This window comes from Rhea pennata, chromosome 9, assembly GCF_028389875.1.
Source record: "Rhea pennata isolate bPtePen1 chromosome 9, bPtePen1.pri, whole genome shotgun sequence".
Taxonomy (NCBI): Eukaryota; Metazoa; Chordata; class Aves; order Rheiformes; family Rheidae; genus Rhea; species Rhea pennata.
Window position 1 is genome coordinate 2,775,469 of NC_084671.1, and position 17,312 is coordinate 2,792,780.

General features: G+C 51.2%; 2 protein-coding genes across 2 annotated transcripts; one reads left to right on the top strand and one right to left on the bottom strand.

Moving 5' to 3' along the window:
- The first annotated feature begins 1,095 nt into the window (after positions 1-1,095).
- IL12A (interleukin 12A) lies at positions 1,096-2,746 on the top strand. Its single transcript, XM_062583046.1, has 4 exons — positions 1,096-1,515; positions 1,616-1,657; positions 1,764-1,868; positions 2,403-2,746. The coding sequence occupies exons 1-4, from the start codon at positions 1,402-1,404 to the stop codon at positions 2,565-2,567; spliced, it is 426 nt and encodes a 141-aa protein (XP_062439030.1). The 5' UTR covers positions 1,096-1,401; the 3' UTR covers positions 2,568-2,746.
- A 2,778-nt stretch (positions 2,747-5,524) lies between these two features.
- LOC134144234 (uncharacterized) lies at positions 5,525-14,268 on the bottom strand. The gene is made up of 16 exons (XM_062583013.1): positions 14,231-14,268; positions 13,489-13,520; positions 13,055-13,108; positions 12,357-12,407; positions 11,849-11,878; positions 11,398-11,457; positions 11,251-11,294; positions 11,064-11,113; positions 10,208-10,428; positions 9,858-10,111; positions 9,432-9,566; positions 9,102-9,240; positions 8,763-8,816; positions 8,573-8,656; positions 7,027-7,299; positions 5,525-6,237 (listed from the first exon to the last, which is right to left on the bottom strand). Exons 1-16 carry the CDS (start codon positions 14,266-14,268, stop codon positions 6,221-6,223), a joined length of 1,536 nt encoding a protein of 511 aa, XP_062438997.1. The 3' UTR covers positions 5,525-6,220.
- Positions 14,269-17,312: the final 3,044 nt, after the last annotated feature.

Here is a 17,312-nt window from a genome sequence, read left to right on the forward strand (position 1 = left end):
CCATCCTCCTACAGGTATGCTAGGGCCATGCTAAGGGGAAGCTGAGAAACCATTATCAATCCAAACAGCAACCACTGAAAATAACACTAACGTTCCTCCACTGCTGCTCCTCCTTCCCCCAATGCAGAAAACAGGGCTGAGCCTCCTCTTTTGCGAGTCCCACTGTCCACAGGGATCTTCTTTGCCTCAGGAGCGAAGAAGCCAACTTTTAAACAAGCTGCCGAGCCCCTGCACTGAACCGGGTTTGAGCGCACTAACCCAGACCTCTCCAAGTCTCCTTGGTCTGCGCTCAGAAGCCCTTACTGCCTCAAAGCAGGTTAACGCGGGGGGAAGCTGAGCCCGCAAGCACGCCAGCAGAGCCCCCGGAAGCCTGCGAGGGCCTTCCAGCACCGTGTCAGCCCTCGGAGGATCCCCCACCCCGGGAAACCCAACCACCCCCGCCAGCTCCGCGCCCTCCAGCCACCCAACTGCTCTTCCTCCGTTCGGAGGCCAGCACCGCAGCCCTCGCCGCAGGCCTCGCCGCCAGCGCCTCCGCCTAACGGCCGCGCCGGCCAACGGCGCCAACGGCCAACGGCGCCAACGGCCAACGGCGCCAACGGCCAACGGCGCCAACGGCCGCGCCGGCTGCCGCAGGCGCGGGGCCGCCCGGGCGCGGCGCCAGGGGCCGCTGAGGCGGCGGCGGCGGCGGCCCGCAGGCGCGGGCGGGATTCCCGCCGGGCGCGCTGGCCGCCCCGCGGGTTTCAGCTCCGGCCGAGCCGCTGATGTAGAGAAAAGGAGAAGAGGGAAACTCCTCCGCCGCCCACCGCCGCTATAAAAGGCGGCGGCCGCGGCGCCGGCAGCACCTCGGGGCTCCCCTCGGCAGCACCATGGCGAAGCGCGGCGGCAGCGGCCGCCCGGGCGGGCTGTGGGCGCTGTGCCTGGCGCTGTGCCTGGCGCTGGCGCTGGCGCTGCCGCCGCCCGCCCGCCCGCGGCCCGCCCGCCGCCTCCCGGAGTGCGGGCTCCGCTCGCGGGCGCTGCTGGCGGCGCTCGGCGCCTCCCTGCGCCAGCTCCAGGCGAGCAGGCGCCGGGGGGCTGCTCCTGCGGGGTGGTGCCGGGGCGCTCGCTGTGGCCTCATTTTGCTCTGTTTTGCTAAAATTCTTTAACCTCCCTTCGCTGTGTTTTGCTAAAAATCTTCGCTGCCGCTTTAGTGCAAGGGATCCGCCGAAGGAAACTGCTGTTCCCGCGCTCGCAGCGGGGCCGTGAGCGCCGCTGGCGTCCGTGCAGGCGCTAGCTGCTGCTTTTGCTCCCCCCCCCTCCGCCTTTTCTAAGAAACGCTTCGCAGCCGCGGCGGGGTGAAGGTCTGCGTGGAAACGGCGCCGAGGAGCCGCAGCTTGGACCTAACCCGTTCCCTTTTCCTTCTTAATGCAGGCGTTTAACACACTAGGATTTGACTGCACCCTTGAAGAGCTTGATCTTGAAGATATCACTAAGAACCAGATCAACACGATAAAAGCTTGTACATCTGAGGATTCAGGGGTATAAAAAAAAATTTTCAGCATCATATTTATATGGAACAGCCATATAATTCATCACACTTCCACCAATGATCATGTATCATTTCTTCTTTGGTTTGCAGACTGGAAACTGTCCAGTGCTGGAAAGATCTACTTTTAATACGGTAAATGCATTTATATCCCTGAAGAACCGCTTGTTTGGATGGCTGTACGTTCATGAAGCCTTTAGCAACGTATTTGAGCATTTCTAAATAATTCTGACATTTACAGAGTAAATGCCTGCAAGGTATCTATGAAGACCTGAAGGCCTATAGGGCAGAGCTGAAGAATTTCAGTGATCAAAATGTGTTGACAACCATAGATGAGATGATGAAAGTAGGTATTTCTGTCTTCTCTTTTCCTTTGTAATTTCTGTTTTAAAGCAGAGATGTTTATCCAACGTGTTCTATTCTGCAGTTAGTCAAATAATGAACTCTGAAGTGTGATTATTTAAAAACTTGTCTCAGCTTTTTTTCCTTAAGATCCTAGTAGTAAGTACTTGATTCTTACGAATTATGATGCATCTCATTTGATATTTTTGTCTTGCTGATATGATCAACACATCAATATTCAAATTTACAACTTTTAGGAGTCTTCATTCTTTCAAACTGCTCAACCCTTGTGAGGAGATGCTGGATTTTCTGCAAATTTCTATAGAGTTTCAGAAAAAAAAAATCAGAAAAAAGAGTAAAAGCATACGTAGCTCCATTTCTTTTCCAAATACCGAAATACATTGTCCTGGCATACTGAATATGAAATAGGGCACACTGAACTTCGGTAAATATTATTAGTGAGATCAGGGAATAGAGGTGACATTTTTGATTTGGTTACTTTTTGATTACACTTTCTAACACGCTTGCCTCTCCTCAGGCTCTGAGGAACAGCAGCACGAGCGTGCTGCAGCCATCGTCGAACACAGGATCGACTTTTAAAGACAGAATGAGACTATGCAGCGTTCTTCATGCTTTCCGAATCCGCACTGTGACCATAAACAGGATGATGAACTACTTGACTTCTCTGGAAAGCTCGCTGTAAGCACTAAGCTCTTACTCAAATTTATACCTAAAGTGTTCTGAGTGGTTTGGCGTGCTGGAAGAAGAAAACATAGTAGGGTTAATATTTTGCAACATATTTGGGGACTTTTTAAGAAATTAAGCACACAGTATTTTACAGAATTTCTTACAAATTGAATCATGTTTTAGTGAACTACGGTCAAAGCCTTTTAAGCTGTTACATTCAACTTTGAAATTATAGAAAATAAGCTATGTTTTACAAAAATGTTCTCAAACATGGTCTCAAACACTCAACTGTGTTTTTTCTTAGTTTTATTTATTCAATCTTCTGTTTTAACTTATATGAACTTATTTATGCTAGTCCTGTTTTATATTTGTAATGATATTCCTTATTCATTTTTATTGCCTAATAAAATTTAAAGTATTTATTAAAACTTTGATTTTGCTTTCCTTCTTATTCATGCTATAACACAAATCAACATGACCATACTTTTAAAATACTTCTAATATTGCTTGCATGCAAGCAATGTACTGTGGTAACACTCAGGTCTGGTATTAATAAAAAAACCTTATTTTCTTCTTAGTTACATCAGATGTGGTTTGGGGGATTTTCTGTCATAGTGGGCCGTAAAGATAACCTGCTCAATTTCCTTCTTGTTTATAGCAAATTTCATTCTGTTATACAGTTCATGGGTGAAATCCTGCCCTCACGGAAATCAATGGCTAAGCTGTTCTGTTTCAGCGGAGCGAGGATTTTACACATGGCTTTTAAGGTCACCGAGGATAACTGTGTCATTATTTTCCAAATTCCTCCCTACAATGCTTAAGCAAGTCTAAAAAGAGCGGGGGCGGAAGAAGGAATCCACTCTACAAAATCTGTCTGACGGCCTCTAAGCAATGAATTTTGCCACTATCTGTTTTGCCCAGCCAGCTGCCGTGTTATTTCCGCTTCCCACTCATAGTTCGCTTTAGCGATCTTTTTCTTCAGCTCTGTTCCCTTGCTCGCTCTCTGCCCTTTTGACTCCCCAGGAGCTGCGCTGCCACCGTCACTAGGCCCTTGCGTCTCTCCCGCAACACCCTTCCTCCAGGCTCACCTCTTCTGCTGGCCGCGGATTTTTGAAAGCAAAGGCTTTCAAAGAAAGCAAATCAATTATGTTCAAATTACATTAGAAAGCAAAATCAATTTTAAAGTCTCTCAATCTTTTTTTTTGGCTTGAGCCACGCCAGAATTACGAGTTGAATTTGACTTAGGGTGTTTGTTTGTTAAAGAAAAGTCGCAACTTACCTCTGCTTTCGGAAGCCTGGCTCCTGTTCCCCCTGGTGAGCCAGAAGCACGCGTGAAACAGCCATCCCGATCCCACCTTTGGGCACAGCCCGGGCAGGGAAAGGCTCGCTTCGCTCTTGCGAACCCATTGAAGTTGCATGTTCAGCAAAAATGGGTTTTTTAAGCATTTAGCAAGTTTCTGATAAATCACCGCGGTGTGTACGTGAACGGTGGTATTTGCAGCGCGGGAACGTTGGCTGGCGTGCGGGCTGCGCAAGGGCAGGCATACTGCAACCGCAACGCGGCAGCCCCGTTCCAAGTACCAAGCCACCACTACAAAAGAAAAACTTTAATAGTGTTTACAATGTGCAAGGTGATACCTGAGTAATACCTGGGTTAAATAACTGTCTTGATAAAACCCATTTCTAACCATTCTCCCCTTTTCTTTAATGGGACTTGCACAGCCTGAAACAGACGCCAGAGGGTAAGTGTCAAAACATTAGTTTGTTTTGTGAAAAATATCAAAGTTTTTGCTGAGTTATGGTTGCAAATTACTCTATTATGAATTACACAAGAAAAGCTTCATGTTGAATCCCTTCTTTCTTACTAGTTAAACAAAAAACCCACACTTTTGGAAGAGTCTAAAGACCTAAAGAGTCAGGTCCTTACCATCTTTGTAATGAAGCTCAGGCCCGCATACCTGCCTTCTAAACCCGGGGATTTGCCCCCGTGTTGCAGGGGGGCTCTCTCACGGTCGTGGATAATTTAGAAAGCAAGTAGTAAGCTTAAGAATGCAAGGCGTAATATTCTCCAAGAAAAGCATTTTGTGTTGTAGTTTGGCATATTCTCTCAGTAGAATTGTTTACTAGCAGTAAAACAATAGTAACATTTTGGAAAATGATTGTCTCAGTGCTCTATTTCATGAGTTAAACAGCCTTATTCCCTAGCAGGGAAAAAAGAAAGATATCTTTATTTTTATTATTACTGGCTAGGTACCGGCTGGCGTACACGTGGAATTACGGGCTCTTGGGTGTTCAATGGCATGGAAATACAACCCTCAGCCAGTCTGAAATAAAAACTGCAGCTTTACCAGCAGCCAGGGGAGGTACATGGAAACGGCCACGGGGAAAGCCCGCCGGGAAAGGGTGCAGAAGAGCACAGCAGCGCGGCACGAGGTGACTCTCCGCTCCTCCGCGTGGGAGCCGTGGGTCCAAACCGTCCTCTGCTACCCGACGTTCGCAGGGAGAAGAATCTAATCACGCCGCCGGCGCAGAACGACCGGGCAACAGCGCTAGAATTGCCGTTTGTCAGAAAATCAAAATAAAAATCTGCAACTCTCACACAAATAGTATGAATGGTGCCTTTTTAATTCTTATTTCTCAAAGTATGCTTTTTCTTTCATAAACATACACAGAGCAAGATGAGCAAGAGCAGCACAGGTGTCTTTAAAACAAGACAATTTCCCTTCTAAGGTAGCTGCTCTCTTCTGCAAATAACATTGCTTGAAGATCTTTAAAAATTCTGTAGGACATGTATTGCCTAGAGAGTAACCACCTTTTTGTGTATTTTGACTTTCCCTAGTTTAAGCATCTAATTCTATTCAAGTTAAAATTAATCAAGTAAAAAAGTATAAAAAGATTGTAAAAAAAAATATACAACATACAAATTTATCTCACAAAAACTGTCAGACTATACAGAAAAAAAGACCTTGCTACACAAAGAAAAAAAAAACCCAAAGCTGCCCATAGCTAATATTAGTGCTACTGTGAAACTAGTCTTCAATTTGTTAGAAAACAGACCCAGAGCCCAACACAGCTTGAATGTATAGGACTATATACAGTGATTATGTAAATGAATTAACGCACAAGTTTGAGAATCTTCTCCCCTGATCTTAGGCATCTGTGAGAAATACAATATACCTCATGATTTCAGCAATTTAGTTTTTTTTTTTAAGGTGATGAAAGCTTCTGTAAAACTTTTCTCCTTCTGTGTTTCCCTGATTCAAATAAAGCTGCTCCAAGATAAAAATCCCATGTAGAAAAAAGGTAAACCGATTTTGCTGAGTGCTCATGTCTTTTAGGATCAGCTCCACTGAAACGAAATTCAGTGGAAGTTTTAAGTTTCACATTCACCGAGACTGGCACTTCTATCTTGACGAGGCAGTTGCGATGACTGGTATCTAAACAGATGAGTAATTACTCTTGAAAAAACATTCAATTCACTTACATCAGTGTAAAATTTCATACCCACATCTTTCGAAGATTTGCCTAAACTTTCCACTGATTGATTAGGGCTTGTATCTTCATAACAGAAACACACCAAAATCCCTGGCAGACAGCTCAAAAAGTTGAACCATTTGGCTGAGGAACGTTCCTGAGTTGTCTCCTTTTAGCTGCTGCTCCACAAATTTGTCACTGAGCCAAAAAGCCTGAGGAAATGAACACACACATGCATATATATGTATTACTTCATCTCTAGAAGTCGCTGATGTCGAATAATAAATGTACAGGTATGTGTTTCTAAGGACCAGGTGAGAGGGGGAACACAAGCAATTGTTCCCTCCTTGCGAGCCAGGTTGCCTTTTGGGAGAGTTAAGAAAGAACAGAGGTTGTGTCTGCTTCAAAAACCATTATTTTTAGTTCCTGAGAAAGGTTCTCTGCAGCTGGTTGAGCTCTTGCACCGCAGAGCGCCTTTTCTACGCGCACCATCGATGGACACGAGGAGTCCCACGGACATCAGTGGGACTGCCCTCGTGCCGCAGGGAAGCGCATGGGACGAGTCTGCAGGATCGAGCCTTTAAATTGTCGGGGGACAGTGTTACTTCTGTGCTACTAAAATACAAAGAGTAAAAACACACATCTGTCTGCTTTGGGCTCCCTAATAACAATAACAAAACAAACAAGAAAACCCACAAGACTTGCTTGGGTATGTAACACTGGTTGGTTTGCAGCAGACAGTTCATGTGTCAGTTTTCTAAATGTAGTGAGTACAAAAATATTTTCCATTTTATATCAGCTTCTGAAGAGAAGTACAAAAATGCCACATGAAAGAAAACAATTATTAATTCTCCAGAGTGGACTTAACTTTAACTTGCAAGTAAAACATGTGCTACGTATTTATGCTACGTATTTAATAAATTCTCTGATGAGAATCCTTTAAAGTACGTCTGAAACATAATGATATAATTAAGTAAATGTAATACAAGTTTGACTGGTACCTTCTAGTACTTCAAGTACGTCGTACGACACCTTATCTTTGAGACTGTCGTAGAGACTTTGTGCCGTTCCATTGCTCTGCTCTCTGTCCCTCCACTTGCTTAACATCAGAAATTTATGAATGTTGACTTCCTCCTCCTTCGCCTGAATCTGATGAATGTCTTTCATTTCTAGCTGAAGACACTCGATGGCAATTTCTTTCCACTCTCTGCCAAACCTCTTGGCGATCGCCATCAGTTGCTGGTCAGTCAGTAAGCTTTTCGCTTTAACGCCGTCTGAAACGACACAGGACAAAAATCAGAAGCAGCACTGCTCTTCGTGTCACACTTTTTAATTAAGGGATGCTGTTAAGCGTTGCGCGCTGCCAGGAGGCGCACAGCGAAGGCGGCCTTATTGCTCGGACAGCAGATTTTCACTTTATTTGCCGATGCTGCGGCGGGTTACTCTCCTCGGTTTGCTATCGTACAAAACTCCCGGAGATTTCCGCATGTATCTTGTTAAGGTCATGCTGAGTGCACCTATCGTCCTAAGACTGCTGAAAAGATTGAAACCACCGTAGGTTTCAAGAAGAATAAAAAGCTAAAGTTTGGCCCCAATATGAGCAGTCCATCAGAGAGAAAAGCGGAGCTCTGCCTGGCGAAAGCCCTCCCTCTGGTGGCAACGCACACCTACACACAAATCCCTGCTCCGTTACTTTTGCCGATATGCAAACCCATAATGGACTCAAAAAGCAAAACCATTAATGGTTTCAAAAAAATGACCAGGATTCAAATGCTATTAGGTATTTCCCCCCAAAGGAAAGCCCATGAAGAACAGGCACTGGAGGCAGAAAAAGTAAGACTGTAGTTGAAATATGGTGTAAAACTGCAAGATAAAGCTTTTCTATTATTATACTAAGGAATTAAAATTATTTTATCCTTAATTTGCCCAAGTAACTATTAGCAAAGCTCTAAGCCTGCAGCTCTGGAAGGAGCAGGAGAATGGCTGGTAGTGTGGGCACCAGCCAGTCCCACCAGCTCTCAGGGCAGCAGTGAGCACCAGCCTGGTGCCAAGAGATCCTAGGGCACCAAGCGTCTTCTCTTGATGTCTCTGGACACCAGCATCTCCAAACATCAGGACAATAAATGGGAGCGGATTTCTTTCTTTTTATTTTTTTAATTTTTATTTCCAGAAAAATTCAGCCTCTGTTATGGCTAAGGAAATAGCCCAAATGAAAAAAAAACTTGAGACGCATAGTCAAAACCACTTTTAAAAGCTGCTATTAGTTCCCAGTCCAGGAAGACACTACCATCGTAGCTGACCCTCATAAATCCAACGCCCCCGCTGCTCCTCTGCACGTGCTTCCTGGAGGAAAGGCCATTAGCAGACACTGCTACCCCAAGGAGGGGTATGCACAAGCTGCACCTACCACAGCAGCACTCTCTCCCCTTGCATTTGCTGGTCACATTCACGGTCGTCATTAAAAAAGTGAGTTAGTTCTGGAAGTTTAATTCACGGTATACAAGAAAAGCCTAACCTGGTATTTTAATCCACCCGTAAACACCCTACCTGCAGTACTGCTGCCCTTCCACTTTTTCTGGTAGTATTCTTCATCTTCAGAGAAGCTGTGGGTGGATTTACGTCTTTTGGTACCTGAGGAGGAAAGAACAGTTGCTGCTCCTGCTCCCACGTCACATATGTGGGACAGGGGCTAAGTATGCGCCAGAATAAACTCCGGAGCATCTCCAAAGTGACTTACTGACTGTGCTTCTCTTCTGCTCGTTCCTGTTCTGCTCGTGATGTATCCAGTCACCTGCCAAACATTTTTTGTGGAAAGCAGAAGGTGAGGGAGTAGCTCCCGTTGCCGAGCCCCGAATCCAGCAGCTCTCCCGTGGAGAAGCCTGATGGGTCCCGGCTGGTGGCTGCGCTGAGACCTAACTGCCAGGCTCTGCAACGGCCTTCACTCCCCCCTTATCCGGCATGCCGCAACCCCTGCGCCGTGCAATCAAACCCAGTTCAGCATCCGAGCCCACGCCGCATCCAAATCACCCCCGTTTTCTGCGGGAACAAGCCAGCAGCCGAAACACGCCACGCTTACTCTCCCTTAGTTTCGCCTTCCACACGATCGCGTCGGACTCCAGTTCGACTAAGGACAAGGTAAAGTCATCCGGCTTCTCCAAATAGACCTCAATGTAACTTTTCAGCTTCAAGAGAGATCCATCCACAAACTCAATCTCCTGCAATAAACGTAAGGAAGTTAAAAATAAGCTAACTTCAGCAGAAGCCATTGCCTGCTGGCACCGTCTGCAACGAAACTCCCACCTCCCGGAGCTTTGCCATCACCTCCAGCAGGGCCCAGCTTTCGCCCCAAGGTTTTGGGGCGCGGGAAGCTGCGACGCGCCGGGCGGCAGCCCCGCCAGGACCTTACCTCCGGAGTGATCTCAGCTTCCGGCTCGCAAACCAGGCGGTATCTCTTTCCTTTCTGCAGTAATTTTTGACAGACAGGGGGCTTGTCGATTTTAATGAATTTCTTGTTGGAATGTTTCACCGCCCTCGATATATCCTAAGATTTGAAAATACCACGTAAGGGTCGCTCGTCTCAGCACAGGAGCTGCTCACACCTGCATTCAGGCAGTGCTGGTATTCCTCGATGCTGCTTCCCTCTCTCCTACACCTTTGCGGATGGGCCACGGCGCGCCGCACCCAGCAAGCTACAGAGAGCTGCAGACGCCCGACCCGACGCCTTGGCGAGGCGCTACAACTGCTCAAACGTCCCCTCTCGCCTTGGCCGACCGCTTCCTTCGGGATCTTCCTTCGGGAACGAGCTTTGGGGGCACCCAGCGAGGAACCCTACCTTTATGAAGGAGTCGTTGTTGGTGGCCACGTAGACGCGGAAGGAGAGGGAAGGGTGGCTGTCAACCACCTTGTAGAGGACCACGGCGCCGTGGTAGAGTAGGGGCTCCTCGGCCCGCAGCAGGGGCCCCACGGGGGACAGCGAGCTCACCAGCCACCGCACGTGCGACGGCGAGTACTCGGCCGGCGGCTCCAGCGCCGCGCCACCTCCTTTCTGGACGTGCAGCACCTTGAAGGCCGGGCGCGTGGTACCGTCTGCAAAGGCAACGGTGGCCAACTGAAGGCATCCAGCCCCAGGGCCACTGGGCAGGGACGGGGCAGGGCAGGGCAGGGCAGCAGCGTGGCACTCACCACCCAGGCACAGCGCGTGGGGGAAGCTGATGGCCCTCAGCGCCGCGGCCGAGGCGCAGCCCACGTCGAAGAGCGGGCCGCCCACCGTCCAGGCGTCTCCCACCAAGGCCGCATACTTGCTCCACGACAGCACCGAGTAGGTGACGGCCACCGCCTCGGTCACCTCGAAGATGAGGCCGGTGACGCTGCACTGGTAAGTGCCCTCGCCTTCCAGCTTCAGCCTGCAGCGGGCACAACCGGCAGAGCGAGCTGAGCCAGCGCGTGCTGAACATCCCCAAGACATGTTTTGCCAGGGATGGACAGCTTGGAGAACCTTCCCAGCCAGCAAGCGTGCAACACCTCGTCCAGATCACACAGGAAAAGTCTGTGCAAAAAACAAGGGAGGGTTTCCCCTCGGACCCCGCGGGCGCACGCCCAGCGGCTGCGAGGCGGCTCTTGCACAAAGCCTCACCTCGATAAAGGAGAGCCGTGCCCGGAGCGCGGCGCCCGGCCCGCGCAGCGGGACCACAGCACAACACCCGCTCGCGGCCGAGGCGACGCGGCACAGGAGTCCCTGGGGAGCCCAGCAGGCACCGCGTGCTGCGCCCCCACCAAAGAAGCACCGAGGAGCGTGCCTGCTGCTCACGGCTTCGTCAACCGCAGCAAACCCCACTCGGAGCCTCCTCGGACCAGCAGCAGGGCCAGCATCGGCAGCACACACAAGCTGCTCATTTTTAACAATTTTGGGGGCGTCCTCCATCATAACCGCAAACATATTCACACTGCAAACTACTCTTCCTCCTCCTCTACCTGAAGGGAGAAGAATCTCGATGTGAACACACGTGTATATCTATTGTATTAAAAAAAAAAAACATACAAGTACTGCTCTCCAGAAAGTCTCCTCGGGGTCACCTGCTCCTTCTGGACCTATATAAGAAGTAGGTAAAATAAAAAAAGAGAGAGAGAGAGAGAGAGAGAGATATTCAAAAAGGTGAGGAGAGAACAGAATTACAATTTGCAGATTGTCTCATACAACTGTGATTTTGTTTCTTTTTTTAACATACGTTTTCATTTCCGCAGTGTTCACAGGGCGGCATGGAGTTCGCTCCTAACGAGAAAACAGCCAAATCGTCTCATTAAAATCAAATTGGATGCTCAGGGAAAAAAAAAACAGAACAAAACAAAACGAACAATTGGCAATCTGTTAATACCTGATTCATTGCAGTGTGGTGGTGGTGGTGGTGGTGACTCTTTCTTTTCTTGTTCTTCATCTATAAAAAAGAAGATGTATAAGGCAGGTATCTAACACACCCCTCTGAGGGGGGGCCCTGATCTGTGGCTTTTGCAGACCCGGGAGCATGCACGCTGGCACAGGCTTCATGCTGCGAGGGACCAAGCTCAGCGCCGGAGCACAAGACTGACCAAACTGCAGGAGATTTGCAAAATGCATCTGCACACTCCCGCACATGCACTGGGCTTTCCTGATTAGGCTTTCCAGTGTTTTTACCCAAAGAGATGCACTCGCCTTGCCAGCACTAAATCACTGTATCGCTACGCTTGCACATCACGGTAGGAATCATCTATTACTACTATCATTACCCACTTTGTCCTTCTAAAGCCTTAAAAGGCAGGTAAAAGAAGCAAACACAAAAGCATACTCACCTGACTTTCTCACATCCGACTCCTCAGTATCTGATGAGGAAAAAACTTTCTAATTATTTAAGTAAAAATAATCATATGAAACAAGAATAAATTGCTGGGGGGGGGGGAGTAACACATGTAAGCAAAAACCTGCAGGCTTTTCAGCAACAGCAACACTTCCTTTAATTCTTTTCGTGGCCATCCTGTTTCGCCACTTTTGCTGCCAACTTTGGAGCAGATTTATAGCTTCATGGTGTTTGGACAACTACCGTTGTATAAAAACAGCTGCATGGATTGTGTCTGGAGGCTAAAGCAACATTCGCTGCTGCTCCTCTATTCCTGCCCTGCTCAAAGCAGAGACCAGGGAAACAACAAGCCCACAAAGCATGATTTTTCTTTTCGATATGCGGTCATGGAATTAACCCAGCAGTATGTTAACAGGGAGACTCCTCCCGTAAAACACCACTGTTTTAAGTTGAGTTTGTTTTCAAACGAGGGAAGATGTGCACACAGTATCGTAACTGCTCACCTGACTCATCTCCAGAGGTACTGCTGGAGTCACTGGCAGAACTGTCCTCTCCTGGGCAAAACCACAGCCCGTCAGTCACGGGAAGGATTCACAACAGTAAGTCAAAGATATATGTAGAAGTTTAAATGCATTATATTGATCAGCCAGCTGGATACACAGAGGGAAGGAGAAGCACAGTAGAGGGAAGTACAAAACCCTGCACAGCCCAGGACTATGTGCCTGCCTTCACCCTCAGCTCACCCCAGCTCAGCGCCCCGAAATACAGCACGTGGGATGTAAGGGGGAGCAGCACGTGGCTCTTGCAAAGGCAAACTGAAGAGAAAACCACCTTGCAAAACAAACGTCTGCAGGTGTGGCAGCATTATCTTCACTGCGATTTTATTGCTGTGCAATAACAAACCGTTATGGGAACGTCACCTTCTGGTTATGATCACAGGAAAACAGGCTTTGCTCATGCCACGGGGGGTGGGGAGGGGAGGGGAAGAAAAAAAATCACAGGATTTTATGAAAATGTGACAAAAAGGGGGAGAATTTTATGAAAATTCTGTGCAGCAAAGGCTGCATAAGAGCAAAATACCAAAATTCACACATTCAAAGGAAATAGAGTGAAACGTTGGAAGTGCCTTACTGCAAACAGCGATTTCTTTGCGCCAAGACTCATTTCTGAGCTTTGGGGCTGAGCGCAGGCTGCCGCTTACCTGGTTTACGCTCATCAGCCGATCCGTCGCCGTTGGTGATGCAGGCATCTGCGTCTGAAACACAGATGAGGGTACAGGTGCGTTTTCCACGGGAAAAAGGAGAATTTTGTGCACCTACGACCCCAGCAGCCAGGACCGCCCCGGCACGTGCTCCGCTGAGCACGGAGGAAGCAGCGGGCCAACGGGCGTCCGTACAGTCCGCGCCTGCGCTCCGGTGCGCAGAAATTAGGCAGTCAGGTGCGGACTCACTCTTCTCTTGGCATTTTTATACTACGCGCGTAACACGAAAGGGATAAGCAACAAAAAAAAAAATAGAAATAATTAAAAAAGCACAAGAAGACTGAAATTCTCCCGTGCGATGCTCAAGCGCTGCACGAGCCTCTTCAAAGCACGCAGGTGCACAAAGGGGATTTCTAGGAAGCCCGCGCCCGTACCTGCTTCGCCGGCAGAGAGGGCTTCGGTCCCGCTGGAAGACAAAGCGGGACACACGTGAGCGCGTCCGGCCGGTCTCGGGGGGCTCCGAGGGAATGTCAGCGCGGGCTGCGCGGCCCCGCCGCGGCGGCGCTTCTGCGGCACCCGGCACCCTCCCGGCGGCTTCAGGAGGCAGCGCGGGGCGCTGGGGGCGCCGCGGGGCGCTGGGGGCGGCGCGGGGCGGGCCGAGGCCCCGCGGGCGCCGCGCTCCAGCCCTCCCCGGGGGGCTCGGGGGGGTAGGGGGGGACACCCCAGAGAGCCCCACGCAGGGCCACGGGTGATTCCCAACCCCCCCCCCCCCCCCCCCACTCCCGCGATCCGCCCCCCGCTAACCGCTCTCCGGGGAAAGGCGCCGGCAGCCTTATCTCTCGCCGTGCAGGAGCCGCGGGGGGGGGTTGGACACGCGGGGGAGGGGACACGCGCGCGGGGGGGGGACATGCACGGAGGGGCACGGGACACGCGCGGGGGGGGGACACGCGCGGGGGGGGGACACGCGCGCGCGGGGCGGGCGCGGCGCTGGCTCCGGGCGCGCTTTTGTCTGCGGCGGGGGAAGCTGCGGCCGCTCGCGGCGCCTCGTCGCGGCTGCGGCGGGGAGGATCGGGGGGGCGGAGGGCGACGGGAGGATGCTGACGGGGGGGAGGAACGGAGGGCGACGAGGGGACGGAGGATGCGGGACGCGGCGGCGCGGCGCGGCGCGGCGCTCACCTGCGCGGCACCTGCGGGCCGGCGGCGCGGCGCCTCATCGCGGCGGCGGCGGCAGCGCGGGCGGGCGCGGGCGCGCGGCGCGCGCGGCGCGGGGGCGGGGCCACGACGGCGCCGCCCCCGCCCCCTCCCCTCGCGCGGGGAGCCGGCGGGCGGGGCCACAGACTCCGCCTCCTCGCGCGTGGGGTGGGCGGAACCCCCGCCGGCCCCGCCTCCTCGCGCGGGGTGGGCGGGGCCATCGGGGGGCCCGCCGCCGCTGGGGGCGGGGCCACAGCCGGGCCCGCCCCCTGGCTGGGGGCGTGGCTGCTGTGCCCATTCATACTCCCTGTGCGCGCGTACAGCTCGTCTGTACACGCACGTGCTCTCCCTGCGTGCCGATATATATTTGCAGGTATATGTATACCCTATACTTACCCATGAGGCGCCCGCAGAGCTCACACGGATGTACGGCATACCCACATTAGACACTGTATGCACGCGCGAGGCACGGCAGATACTGCTTGTACGCACCGGAGATACCTGTGCTGCGTATAGCCGTATATAGCGTCACCTGCGGTCACGGCTCCCCTGAGCTCCCCAGCTCCGCACGGTCCCAGCGATGACCGTGGCACGGGCATCACCACGCCGGCCACACTGTCTCCCACAGCCCAGGGCGTGCCCACTCCTCCAGACACTGTTTTTTTTTAATTAAAAAAAGGAAGCAAAAAGAAAAAGAATCGTTTGGCTGGGCTGCGTGATGCTGTTACGGCCGCAGCCGTGCTCTGCATGCCTTTGAATTCCTCTGTCGGACTGCTTAACCAGAGCTTCAGACCTTCCAGGGCTCGCTGTGAGGGGGGTCCGAATGCACACATCGTAGCCCAACTGGGTCTGAGTGCATCAAACTCTACATTTTAAGACAGAAATGTACATTCTGCACAGGTACCGTTTTTATTCAGTTCCAAGGAGTTAATTTTTCTGTTGCAATAGAGTCTCCAGCCAGACTTTATGCCCACGCACATAGAAGACCCCAACACAACCCTGTGCATACCCAGGATTTAATAAATCAGCCTCACGCTCCCTTTTTGGTGGCTGGACTTTCAGAGAGCGTTTTATTATTACTAAAAATATTTAAGGTGCAAACAGTGGTTCCCGGTGGCGTGGCTGCAAACAGCCCCCTTTGCTACCCGTGGGTTGTCACTGGAGCTGGCACCGGCCTTGGGGCCACAAATCAGCCAGAGAGACAGGCAATAATGTGTGGAAAAAGGCAACTTGTTAATTTTACCATAAATAGATGGGGGGGGGGGGAACATGCATGAAATACACTGCACCACGGTTTTCCACGTTTTCCCACTGCCGCCCCCGGCTCAGGGCTCGGACGTCGGCTCACCCGGGCGTCGCGAGCCCCCGCGCCTCCTTTGCCGGCAGTGAATATTTGCCCTCCTGCGTTGGCGGGCCGCCCGACGTGGGCCCGGCCGCCTGGCCTCCGCGGCTGCTGTTTACGGTGGATAAAAAAGGAAACAAAAATAGAAAGGTCGAACCACCGGGAAGGCCCCGGCTTCCTGCCCCTGGGGCGCAGCAGCGGCGGCGCTCGGCTGGGTCAGGAACCAAAGCAGCACGTTTGGAACCTTAAAATGTCCGGAAACGGGTTCGGGGGGACCCCGAGCCCCGCCGAGCATCCCTGAAAAGGCTGGCGAGGCCACAGTGGCCCATGCTCTGCTCCGCTCTCGCGGGGGGCTTCGTTTCGCGCCTTCGGCATGCACCTCGTTTTCCCCTTTAACGTCGTTCGTTTAGTTTTTTTCTTGTTGTTTTCCTTTTTCCCCCTTCGGCAAAGCCGATCCCCCATCCAAGCCTCCCCAGGGCCGCCGCGGGGCTCCCGCGCCCGCAGCGCCGCAGCGCGGGAACCTGCGCGGCCCCGGGGCCCCCGAACCACGGTACCGTGCCTCCGCCGCTTTCTTTTTTTGGGGGGTTAAAAAAACCCTCCCCAAAACGTCGGGAGGGGCAGAAGAGCGGCCGGCGGCGGCGCGCTCCTCCGCGGCCCCCTGACTCACGCCGTCCCCGGGGGCGGCAGCGGCGGAGAGAAACCGCTCCTGGAGAGAGGGGGCACGGGAAAGGATCCGCTGCTATATTTAACTGCAAATAATAGGAAGAGGCTGAGCTTTGGGGGCTAAGTTGTAAATAACAGGGAGATGAAATCATCCCAGAAAAGTCACGGCTGCGCCGTTAGAGCCTCCTGAGAAACGGCATGACTAACGAAGGCTGCGGTTTGGAAAAACGTTGCCCCCCTGTAAAAAATATATAGTTTTTGATCATTCCAGACCACTGCAGTGATCCTTCCAACTGTGACAAATCGGTCTTCATTGGCTTTTAGCTGTTATTGCAGTTTAATATGTTTATTAAAATAAATAACGTTATTCATAGGCCGGCTGCTCTCCCAGGCCTCCCGCTGCAGCCTGAAGGCTCGAAATGAAACGCGTGCCGAAGGGCCGCGCTGAGCCGGGGTTATAATCAGAAATTAACGTAATTTGCCTCAGAAAAAAACAGCCGCCGAAGTGAATCATCCGTGTTACACGAGCAGCCTTACTATACAACCGGCAGGTGGAGGGACAACCATCATTTCTAACGCTCGAAGCCACAACCTGCGCTCGCCAAACGAAGGGGGAATCTGATCTGCCCGGAGTCCAAGGGCCTAAACCCCCATTGCAATGGATTAATGCAACGGGAGAACTATCATGAGCAAGTCTTTCTAACGCTTATTTTAGCAGAAGGCAGAAAATAGAGGACGTTAACCGTAACACGGCATCCGTTACGTCTGGCCACGCACCCGATACTGATAAAATTCTGCTGCAATATTTCCACATCTTATTTATGTGAAGAAAACACATTTCGTTGCTGGAGATCATCCAAAAGTGTTAAGGGGGGAAATGACCTAGGCTGGGAAGGAATCACAGTCATGCGTGAGCGTTCGATGCTCTCTCACTTTCCCTTTTTTTAATAGTCTGAAAGAAAATATTTGCTGGCAGTAGAGATTTCTGAACTGTGAGGTAATGGCTTTTTTTTTTTTCTTTTTTTAACATATGCAGAGTCACCTTCTTGTTTCTGAAGCCTT

Bases quoted from the DNA above. Each gene is read 5' to 3' on its own strand.
- IL12A (XM_062583046.1), top strand. From the start codon at position 1,402: ATGCAGGCGTTTAACACACTAGGATTTGACTGCACCCTTGAAGAGCTT. The intron at 1,516-1,615 runs GTATAAAAAAAA...TTTGGTTTGCAG, and splicing joins GTACATCTGAGGATTCAGGG to ACTGGAAACTGTCCAGTGCT. The intron at 1,869-2,402 runs GTAGGTATTTCT...GCCTCTCCTCAG, and splicing joins CCATAGATGAGATGATGAAA to GCTCTGAGGAACAGCAGCAC.
- LOC134144234 (XM_062583013.1), bottom strand. From the start codon at position 14,268: ATGAGGCGCCGCGCCGCCGGCCCGCAGGTGCCGCGCAG. The intron at 13,109-13,488 runs GTACGGGCGCGG...TCTGTGTTTCAG, and splicing joins CCTCTCTGCCGGCGAAGCAG to ACGCAGATGCCTGCATCACC. The intron at 11,114-11,250 runs GTATGTTAAAAA...CTTCTTATATAG, and splicing joins AACACTGCGGAAATGAAAAC to GTCCAGAAGGAGCAGGTGAC.